General features: G+C 37.9%; 1 protein-coding gene across 1 annotated transcript; it reads right to left on the bottom strand.

Moving 5' to 3' along the window:
* Positions 1–779: 779 nt before the first annotated feature.
* LOC135623688 (kinesin-like protein KIN-12F) lies at positions 780–9,709 on the bottom strand. Its single transcript, XM_065126931.1, has 22 exons — positions 9,488–9,709; positions 8,671–9,397; positions 6,953–7,108; positions 6,793–6,876; positions 6,558–6,677; positions 6,357–6,470; positions 6,144–6,236; positions 5,896–6,056; positions 5,724–5,798; positions 5,461–5,548; positions 5,315–5,373; positions 5,167–5,230; positions 4,989–5,054; positions 4,712–4,879; positions 4,306–4,410; positions 3,981–4,216; positions 3,831–3,897; positions 3,675–3,740; positions 3,361–3,440; positions 3,155–3,239; positions 1,251–3,039; positions 780–1,142 (listed from the first exon to the last, which is right to left on the bottom strand). Exons 2-21 carry the CDS (start codon positions 9,394–9,396, stop codon positions 1,309–1,311), a joined length of 4,344 nt encoding a protein of 1,447 aa, XP_064983003.1. The 5' UTR covers position 9,397; positions 9,488–9,709; the 3' UTR covers positions 780–1,142; positions 1,251–1,308.
* Positions 9,710–9,875: the final 166 nt, after the last annotated feature.

Raw genomic sequence — 9,875 nt, 5'->3', positions numbered from 1 at the left:
ATCGTGTGAATGATTCATTTCAGAAACCAAATTTAAGGAAAATGACTGAAAATTCAAGAGGAAGCATTTACTTTGAAAGTGGGGAGAAGATAATTTGCACAGATGACCACTTCGGAATGGGTGAAAGTTAAGACACAGTGGCTCGTTCTCGACCAGCTATCAAGTACGGGAAATCTTAATTGTGAATAGCTACATACTGACAGTAAGAAATTCGAGAAACTATTTAGCAATTAATATCTGTCTGCTACTGTAACATATCTGTCTGCTACTATTTGGGAATGCTACTGAAGCATACTAGAGAGGCATCATTGTTTGAGGCCTTTGTCCTTCATGGTAAACATTAAACAAATTGCTATGTAAAAGAGTTATCACTCATCATGTGTGAGGGAAGTACACTTTCTGCTCTAAAATTCTACAAATCAGTATCCCATGTCTAGATTCACCACACAGTGGCAAAATTAGTCAAGGCTTTGAGATACAGGTTGGACTGGTATGAACTAGTACTTATCGACCCAACCAAGGATTGGTACCAAACCATATAGCTCGGTACGAATCAAGATTCATTATTTCATTACTTTCCGGAGGTACCGGATGGTACAAGTCGATGTACCATCTGGTATGTACTGTACCGATTCAACAAGCTGTAAATGGTATTGCTTCAAAACTCAGACTTGATATCAAATGCCATAAATGGCTGTGAACTTCCCAGACAACCATAATGCAGAAAAAAATGTCATATGAATTCTATAATCTGTTAGGCACGAAACCAAGTACCTTTTTGGTCGTGCGCCAACATGCACTAGATTCCATAGTATTTTCCCCAACCTCCTGCAGCTTGTTTCCCAACCGTAGCAATCCAAGTTTCGACTATTTTCCTTGTTAACAACCTCATATTTCAATTGAAGAACATCAATTGTCAGTTTTTCGAAGCTTGGCTATGTTTCTCAGACTTCCAAATTTATTCTTCTTTCTTTCTGTAGATGAATGATTAGATTTTGTACATCCTGTAAATGAGTGCATTTCTAGCTCCTTCGGATGGAGAATAATCGACTGTCTCTCGTGAAAGTGTTCTGATACATTCAGAGCAAATGCTGATTTTGCTGCTCTAAATTCACAACATCTTGCTTAGTTCAAATTTTTATCTGCAGATAAAAGAAATATTTGATTAGTGACAGTTTAATTATATAAATTGAACTCTTGTCTTTAGGTACAGTAAAAGTTGACTGCATGGATGAGTCTGAAGGACTTACGGACAAGAGGACTGGCACAAGTTCACAAAGGCTTCCTGACTATCAGACATCAAGAGCATTATATTACATGGTCCTTAGCAATGTAGTATGCACTTCCAGAAGTATATTTTTCAGAACTCTGCACTTCTGCCGGGCCATCAACATTTCCAGAAGAGTCACTTGTACAAGTAAACTCATCTATAGTTCTTTTAACTTCAGGAAAATTTTCTGCCTCGGCAGTTAACACGACATCCTCTTCCTTTTTCAGTTGTTCCAATTCTTGTGCTCTTTCCTGGTTTTGAGAAATCTTTAGTAGTTCAGCAATGTGGTCCTGATATTGCACCAATTGTGTGCTAAGGTCTTGAATTTTTTTCTCAGCATCAGCACGCAAAGAAATTTGGTGACTTAGGAGTGTGTCCTTCTCTGAAACTACTTCTTTAGACTCATCAAGCAGAAATTTTACATGCTCAATCTCCTGAAGATGTGCTTTATTCTTCTCAGATAACTTGTTTACAGTCACGAACGCAACAGTTGCACGTAACTGAGCTTTCTTAATTTGCTCATCATTATCTTTAATCCGGTTTTCTAATTGGTTTATATTAAACATCTTATCTGTTATCTCTGAGGTCAATCGAAGAATCTCTTTTTCTTTTTCATTATTCTCCAGCTGTTGAGCTTCATATATAGCAAGTGTTGCTCCCCTTAATGATCTCAACTTCCACTCTATGTCACACCTAGTATTATATGCCTCCTCCAAGCATTTCTGAAGTTCTTCAATAACCAGATCTCTTTCGGAAAGACTCCTTATCATCCTCCCAACCTGCTCACCTATCCAACTCCTTTGCGGAAAGCAGTCAGATATGGAAACAACCTGATCAGTAGCTTCTTCAAGGGATGTATTTCCATCAGCAAGGACATCAGCAATATCATATGCTAATCTTTCCCAATCTTCGGTCAATGATCTTAATTCCCTGTCTTTCTCTTTAACCAAGTCTCCAAGCTTTTTGTTCTCCTGCATCACCAGACATAGCTGTATCTGTAGCTCTTTCAATTTGGTTTCTAATGCCATCAGGCTTTGCTTAGTGATAGATTCATTTCTTTTGCTGCCATCTGCCTGATTTTGAAGTACTACAAGTTCCTCTTGCAAGCATATAATTGCCTCAGCAGTCTCAATCTCAACCTGTCTACGGATTTCCTCCATTTCTTGTTCAAGAGATGTTTGTGACACCTGATCACTTTGGAAGCTTATGTTCAAATCTCTTGCCTTTTCTAGAGAAGCTTGCATTCTTCTCAGTTTCATTTGCAAATGGAAGTCTGCATTTTCATGATGTTCAGAAGGAACACCTTTTAGCTCCTCTTGGAGAAGGGATAGTTTTTCTACCTCACTCGAAGGACTGTCAAGTTGGCTTCTCAGTAGGGATATCTCCTGCACTTTTTTCTTTAGAAGCTCCACTTGCTGGTTGCTCTTTTTCTTTGCATCTTCCATCTCATTCACTAGAAGGATGTTTTCTAATTTAAGCCTCTCAATGATGGATCTTGCATCTTTCAATTCATTTTTTATGTCTTCATACTGCTTACTCATATATAAAACCCTTCTATTTGCTGATTTGAGCTCATTATTTGTGTAATTAGCGCTTTCCTCTACTTCTGTACGAGATGACTTCTCCTCTGCAAGGATGATTTTGAGTATATCCAACTCCAGCTGTAAATTTAAAATTTCCTCTTTATGCTTCATTACATGTTCGTGCGAGCATTCTATCCTCTTTTCACAGACCTGAGAATCTGTTTGGGATGATTCTGATAACAGTTCCTGAAATATTTAGATTACAGATAAAGTTTTATATTAGGAAAATAAATTTTCACTTTAGTACCAATGAATTAGCAGAAATCAGCAGTCATGATGGCAAACTATAAGTAAAGCATACATTTTTCTGATGTGCAGCACTGATATATTGGTAACTGTCTGCAGAGCTACAGTTCTTTAATTCAACATGCAGATTGCTTGTCTCCCTGTGAAAAAAAAAGAAAAACAACGAACATTTGGTAATTAAGAAAAAAATGAGTGGAAAACACATTTTAAGTTGAAATTGAGCTTTTCATTTCTATAATTAAAATGTATAGCTATAATTACCTAGTGAGTCTTTGATTTCTTTCTAAGCAAGATTGAAGGTCACACCTGCAGCTTTCTAATTCTTGATAGGTCTCAATTAACTGAAAAAGCATCAATCAATCCCAGTTGCCAAACCATTTAACAGCAAACAAGTTTCGGAAAATGAAATATTCTGCTAAATGATCAAATTAATAGTAACTCCATAAACAATGATTCATTATCTCTGGATGGACAACCAGATAGGGGCTTTCCAGCATGCTGAACAAACCTACAGAACTATTTTCAAGCACTGATGGCTAGAAACACAAGGATAAGATCCTCAAAATGAACCTTACCTGGGTTTCCATATCTGACTTTTGGAGATTATGAAGTTCAGCTTTTGCATCAAGCACTCGCATAAGCTGCAAGGATAAATGCAATTATTGCTTATATATGTCAAGAAGTTTATAAGATAGACAATTAATAATGGTAGTTAGAACAACTGGGGAGACCTTGTTGCGTAACTCAGATACTTCAGCTAACAAATATTCTCTTTCTCCTCCGTAGAAGTCCTGGAACCTGGTAAAAAGATATTGCAATAAGAAAAATGATGATCAGAGAATACAAAAGATTTTTTCACAAGACATTGATCCATGTGTTACCTTTGCAGCTGGTCTAAGAGCCTGACATTTTCCAATGCAAAGCGTGTCACTTCGGGATTGCTGTCAACTCTGGCACAAAGCAATTGTACCTCTTCAGAAAGGGCATGTTTTTCTTCCAGTAAGTATGAGTCAATTGGCACTTGGCATTCTGAAAGTTTTTCCAAACGGAAAATCTTGTCTTCTTGAAACTTAAGCATCATTTTATTGCTTCGACTTTCTTCCTCTCTTTGATGAACCTGTCAGATAAACACTATTAATCTCCTGAGAAGGCCCTCATTACAAATGGCAGCAGAACTTTTGTTTCTTATAGAAGCAAAAAACTTACCAGGCAATTCAACTGCTTAATTTCAGCTTCGAGTTGCTTAATTGTAGTATCTGCCATTTTTTCTCTTCGCAATGCACCAGCCAAGATTGACTCCAATGATTTTAACTGCATCACAAATGGCCAAGAACTTATGTCCAGCCCATGTCATGACATGAATTCACCTAGTGAGTGAAACTTCAATTTTGTTATAAGAAGTTAACTCTTAGCTGGACACCACCATAAGAAACTCACAGAACTATATGCTCATCCTGATTTGATGTTTCAGGTCAATGCCATGAAACATGACATAACCTATTTCTCAATATATGTATAAAAAGATCTATACCTTGAAAAGATATCCTCATGTTGCTACAAATTGTGACTTATGAAAATATGTCATTTACTGGTGCCTTATGGAAACTCTTACACTGTTCAAACCATCAGTCTGCAACTCATCAGCGTTTGTTTTAGTAACTTCTGGCAACTTCTCTATTGCAGAAGCATCACAAAATTCACCCTTAGAATCTTCAAAAATTGCTGAACGAAATGATAGAGATCTGGAGACATTTTGACGCTTTAGAACTGAAAGTTCCTCCTGTTATGAAGTCAGCATTGAAGTTTTATGATGAGTTCTAGGGCAGAAAATAGTTTGGCCATTATTTGACCGAAAAATAAACAAAAAAAATGTCAGGATTTGAGTCCACCTTTAATAAACGTATTTGGTGCCGCAATGCGATAACATCTTCTGAAGCATCTTCATTTATAACAGCCTTATAATTTGGAGGGGAAGAAAATGAGTTATAGTAAACTAAATATTTGAGATTGAAATCAAGGCAAGCTGAATCAGGCATGACAATGCTCAATAATTTCAAAGACAATTACATTGTTCTGAATGAGTCTTGCACGCCGAGCAAATTTAAGGGTACTTAGAGTCTCATTAGCAGAGCTGCAAGAGATATTGGTATGTATAAGTACCACACAAAATTTGAGAACATGAGGGATGAAAATATTTTAGCAAGGCAGTCTTTACCATATTGAAGGGCTGACATTTGCAATAATCATTGTTTTGGAGTTGCCACCAAGAGAATCCTGAGATGATGACATAAATAAATTGATAACATAAAAGATAAGTGGCAGAATGACAATGTAGCAGTAAATCACTTAAATATTTCTTACTTGAAGAAGAAACGTAAGTTTCGAATCCCTGTATGGAACATGTCTTTGCTTCCCATGAGCCATATCAGCAAGAACCATTATAACATGACTGCAAATGCATATCTGACATGTTATTATCTGTGGTCTGAGAAACACTAATGTGACAATAATTCAAGATACTGGTTGGACTGGTATTTAAGACTCCGACCAAGCACTGAAAATAGAATCATAAGCCCAATACCATTATTATTATTAAAAGAATGTATGAATATTGTGTTAGATACCCAAGTGTTGATAAGGATTTGTTGATGTTTGCAGCTTCCTTTAGGCGTTCGCCCTCAGCACCTGAAGTTTTCTGCCTGCTCAGAATACATATTAGTTGATAAAGGCATTCAGCCTTTTCATCAAGTACCCATTGAAAATTTTGGATTAACTTATTTGACATTAAAAATTTACCTTTCTGAGCCAGCCAGATCCACTAGATTTAGCTTTGCAAAACGTGAGTTCACTGTCAAATCTTTCTCCCATCTACTCTCTATTGTACAGGTAAAAACACTGTGTGAACGGCTGCTCTCACGATTCATATTTGTAGCTGCAACTTTCCTATTTGCAGCACCCTAAATAGAAAATTGAAATTTAACAAAAATCAAAATCCAAATTGTAGTATTTATGATGATAAAAGCTGGTAGCCAGATAATATTTACCAGTCGAAGAAGCTTAAGAATGTCATTGACATTCTTGACTACATATTCAGTAAGATTTTCAACATAGACACCCTTCCTGATATCTTCTCTCAACTATCAATTATTTGCCATGTCAAAAAGAAGCACATTATAACAAAATATTAGCTGAAAAAGAAAACAAGAATTCGTTAGAGAGTAGATGTACAAAGGACTTCAAAAGCACAAAGGAATTACAAGCAGATTGCTGGATGAGGGGACAAGAAGATCATTAATTTGTTCACTGTAAATCTCAAGGAAGGAACATTTGCAGCTATACTTAAGTTTTTCATCCCTCCTGCTTTCTTCCTCCTGCAAGGGAAAAAATGAATAAAAATTAATTACCGAACTTTTAAAAACCCCAAATGAAATAGCATTAACCCACTTTTGATATTTTACCACTTTGATTCTTGCAAACAAGAATTCAAATATTCTTGGTATAATTCCACGGTTCAGGTTAGGCTCCACTTCCAGCTCTCCAATCTCACCAAGCATTGTATATGTCTTCCCACTTCCGGTCTACAGTACCAAAACGAAGAACAGGAGATGATTATGGGAAGCTTACTTGACAAACCCCTCAAAAGATTAAAAAAACTAGCATCTATAGCATGGTATTCATAAAAATAAAAGATACCTGTCCATATGCAAACACACAACTATTATATCCAGACATGCAATTCTCAACCATCGGCAGACCAGCAACTCGGAAAAGCATCTCCTGCAAATCATTTTCAGGATACTGATTAGATAGGATCTGATGATTATCTTTGTTTCTATAATTCATAATAAAATACCTGATTTATTGTTTCACATGCTACATAGTCAAATGTGAATCGGGTCTCTGGTTGCCCAATCCAAGTTATGTTATGAGCACTTTCTTGCTTCAAGCATCTGCGAAAATCTTGCAGGCTTTTCTCTGTGCTATTGAGAGGACGAACACGAATTGCAACCTACACAAAATTATGAAAAGTGTTTAATACTTTCTTTTGTTAATCCTGTCACAGACTTATCAAGATATCTGGCTTATATGGTTGAGCTAGATGCACACCAAAGGTCCTTATAAACAGATGTAGTTCTCCAGACAATGAGGCTGTCCAATAGGTCACTTTGATTTATTACGTCTATCAGCTATCATAATTGCACTAATCAGTGATACTTCACAGCAAAGAATCTACACTCCATTCTAATACATTAATGAGAACAGAAGGTCAATTTTTTCTTAAAACTACATCATGCTGCAATAGATTAGATGTATATCACTTGAAATAATCGTAAACCAAAGCTCACATTTACTACTATTTCCTGCAGTCCCTATAAAAAATTGGCACCAAGTTTGATGACTAATCTAATGTTAACGGAAATGTTCAATTTTAAATGTGAAAAAAATATAGTAACTTGTCATCTCATCAAGTGAACTTTAAGAGATCGTGATAGTGCGGTCTCGCAAAACAAAATATACAAGTAGCAGTAAATTTTGTCATCTTTTGCAGGATATTAAAAAATGAGGAATATGACAAAGAGCAGATGTCTAGAGATGCTAAGACATCCAATCTACACTAATGATCCATGGATTCCTCCAAATGAGGAGCTAGTTCAGACTAGTATAATTGAAGTATCAATGTCAAGGGTTGGATAAGAGGAAGAGCAAAGTTATTCCTCCAATATTACAGCATTTATGTTGTTAGCCATCGCGATGGTTGTGATTTTCATATGCCTTCTCTAAAAGAATAAATCATTTGGTAGGAAACATAATCATAGTTACACATCTTTTTTGTAATATTTGGTATCTTTTGACAGAAGAACTTCTCGAGTGCAAAAACATTCCTCTTATTTTTAAGTGACAGGCGATCTTATAGATGCAAGGAGGAGCTAAAATGGACTGAAAATACTTGTAGATGAAATGGCGATCTCCAAGGTCAGTGAAAAGTCTTAGTTTCCTTAAAAAGACAGGAAGGTGAGAATAAACCAAAGCTTGAACGAAAAACTTATGGTTACAAAGCTGAAAAAAGATGAAAACAAATACAAAACATTATCCAAAGTTTAGGACTTTGTGACAGATTATCTTAGACCTGCCCATAACCCAAATGCTGACGATTAATAAAACATGCTGTAATATTTATGGTAAAGATGCTCGAGTGAAGGTAATCCTGTTACTAGAAGCATCATTCTACAAATTCGGTTAAGCTACTGATGTGACAGAGTAATTAGGAGAGTTAACGATACCTACTTCATGCTTTCTAGTATTAATGATCGACATCATCAAGCTCCTGGTGCAAGTATATATGTGTATGTGCTTTGTGATTAAGGATGGTTTTGCAGTCCTAAAGTACGTGACCAATACAACAGTTATTCTATGTTCCACTTTCAACCATTAGAATATTTTCATGCTTTAGTATGTCACAAAGTTGAACAATTCAATTTTGCACAATTTGAGTTTTTATTTTGCATTTGATGTTGAATGTAGAATTCAAATATGAAACTCCTAGGCTTAACGTGACCTAAAGTTCACTACCTGCACATTGTTGTCCATCCAGAATGATGGATCCTCTTGGAGTTCGAAGTGAGGAACTTCAACTGAATCCACAACAGGAGGAATGGACGAAATCTGTGTCGGTCTTGATGTCACTCCAAGGCTCATTGTTCGAGTCCCTGCACTAATTGGAGGGCGGGATTTGCCGAACCCATAGTTGGCAAGCCTGATAGCACTCTTCGTCGGAGTGCCCTGAGTGGAACTGCAATCCGATTGCACGGACGATGCCTTCGCAGCCGTCTTAGACGTAAGGGTAGTAGTCAAGCCGTGTTCATCCCCGAGGCCTAATCTTCCGCCACGGCTCAGCGGCGGGAATTGGTTTCCAGGACCTCTGTAGCTAGAATCGTCATCAGTCTCCCTACCGATCACTCCAGGCTGACTCTTCGGGCACAAGCTGAGCCTGTGCCGAGCTACCATTCTCTCTGGGGTGCGAAACGGCAAGCCAGGCGAATCCGAACCCTTGGTATGGTTCTTGGAGGTCGTTGCTTCCGGTTTTCCTCTCAAAATCGCGCCTTGATCGAACCCGATCTTGGGGTTCTGCACCGGCTCCTGGATCGCTAGCAGAGGAGGCCGAGATGGATCGGATTCCAGCCGCGAGGATGACGAATCGCATGGATCCACCGGGGGGAGGTTTTCATTATTAGTCTCGGGGGTGGGAGCCCTGCTGGAGCTCGAACTTTGGCGAAATGTCCTCAAATCCTTCAACATCCTAAAAGAAAATTTCGCACATTAAGAACACGAAAAGGATCAAAACAAGCTTCAAATTCCGCAACCGAAAAATCAGATGTGACAAGTTTACCTGAACGAGGAATTCAAGAACAAGATCCGGAGGCGAAGAATCCTGCTGAAATCCGTTTGTTCTCGATCTGATACCTAAAGAAAACTAGGTCACCAGGGTTTCCGAACGAAATTATTCGCAGCTCTCGTAGGATTGGGAGAGTGGATAAGGAAGAAGAAACCCTGATCAGGGGAGATTGGGGAGACAGATCTCGGTGGCAGGAATGGAACTCCTTGTCTCTTTCTTCTCTCTCAGAACTCGATGGAGTGAGACGGGACGACAAAACAGGGTTCGACAAATTTAAAACCGGAGAGGAGGGAGGGCAATACGGACGGCAGAGATTCGATCAGAATTTGAAATTGACGGTGATTCGAGGATGACGGGTTTGAAGTGTAGGAGTATTTTGGGA

Source organism: Musa acuminata, chromosome BXJ2-9, assembly GCF_036884655.1.
Source record: "Musa acuminata AAA Group cultivar baxijiao chromosome BXJ2-9, Cavendish_Baxijiao_AAA, whole genome shotgun sequence".
NCBI classification, from domain to species: domain Eukaryota; kingdom Viridiplantae; phylum Streptophyta; class Magnoliopsida; order Zingiberales; family Musaceae; genus Musa; species Musa acuminata.
This window is presented reverse-complemented; position numbering and strand designations above follow the sequence as displayed.

Bases quoted from the DNA above. Each gene is read 5' to 3' on its own strand.
- LOC135623688 (XM_065126931.1), bottom strand. From the start codon at position 9,396: ATGTTGAAGGATTTGAGGACATTTCGCCAAAGTTCGAGCTCCAGCAGG. The intron at 3,240-3,360 runs GTAATTATAGCT...TTTTTTTCACAG, and splicing joins AGAAATCAAAGACTCACTAG to GGAGACAAGCAATCTGCATG. The intron at 3,040-3,154 runs GTATGCTTTACT...TAAATATTTCAG, and splicing joins GTGCTGCACATCAGAAAAAT to GAACTGTTATCAGAATCATC.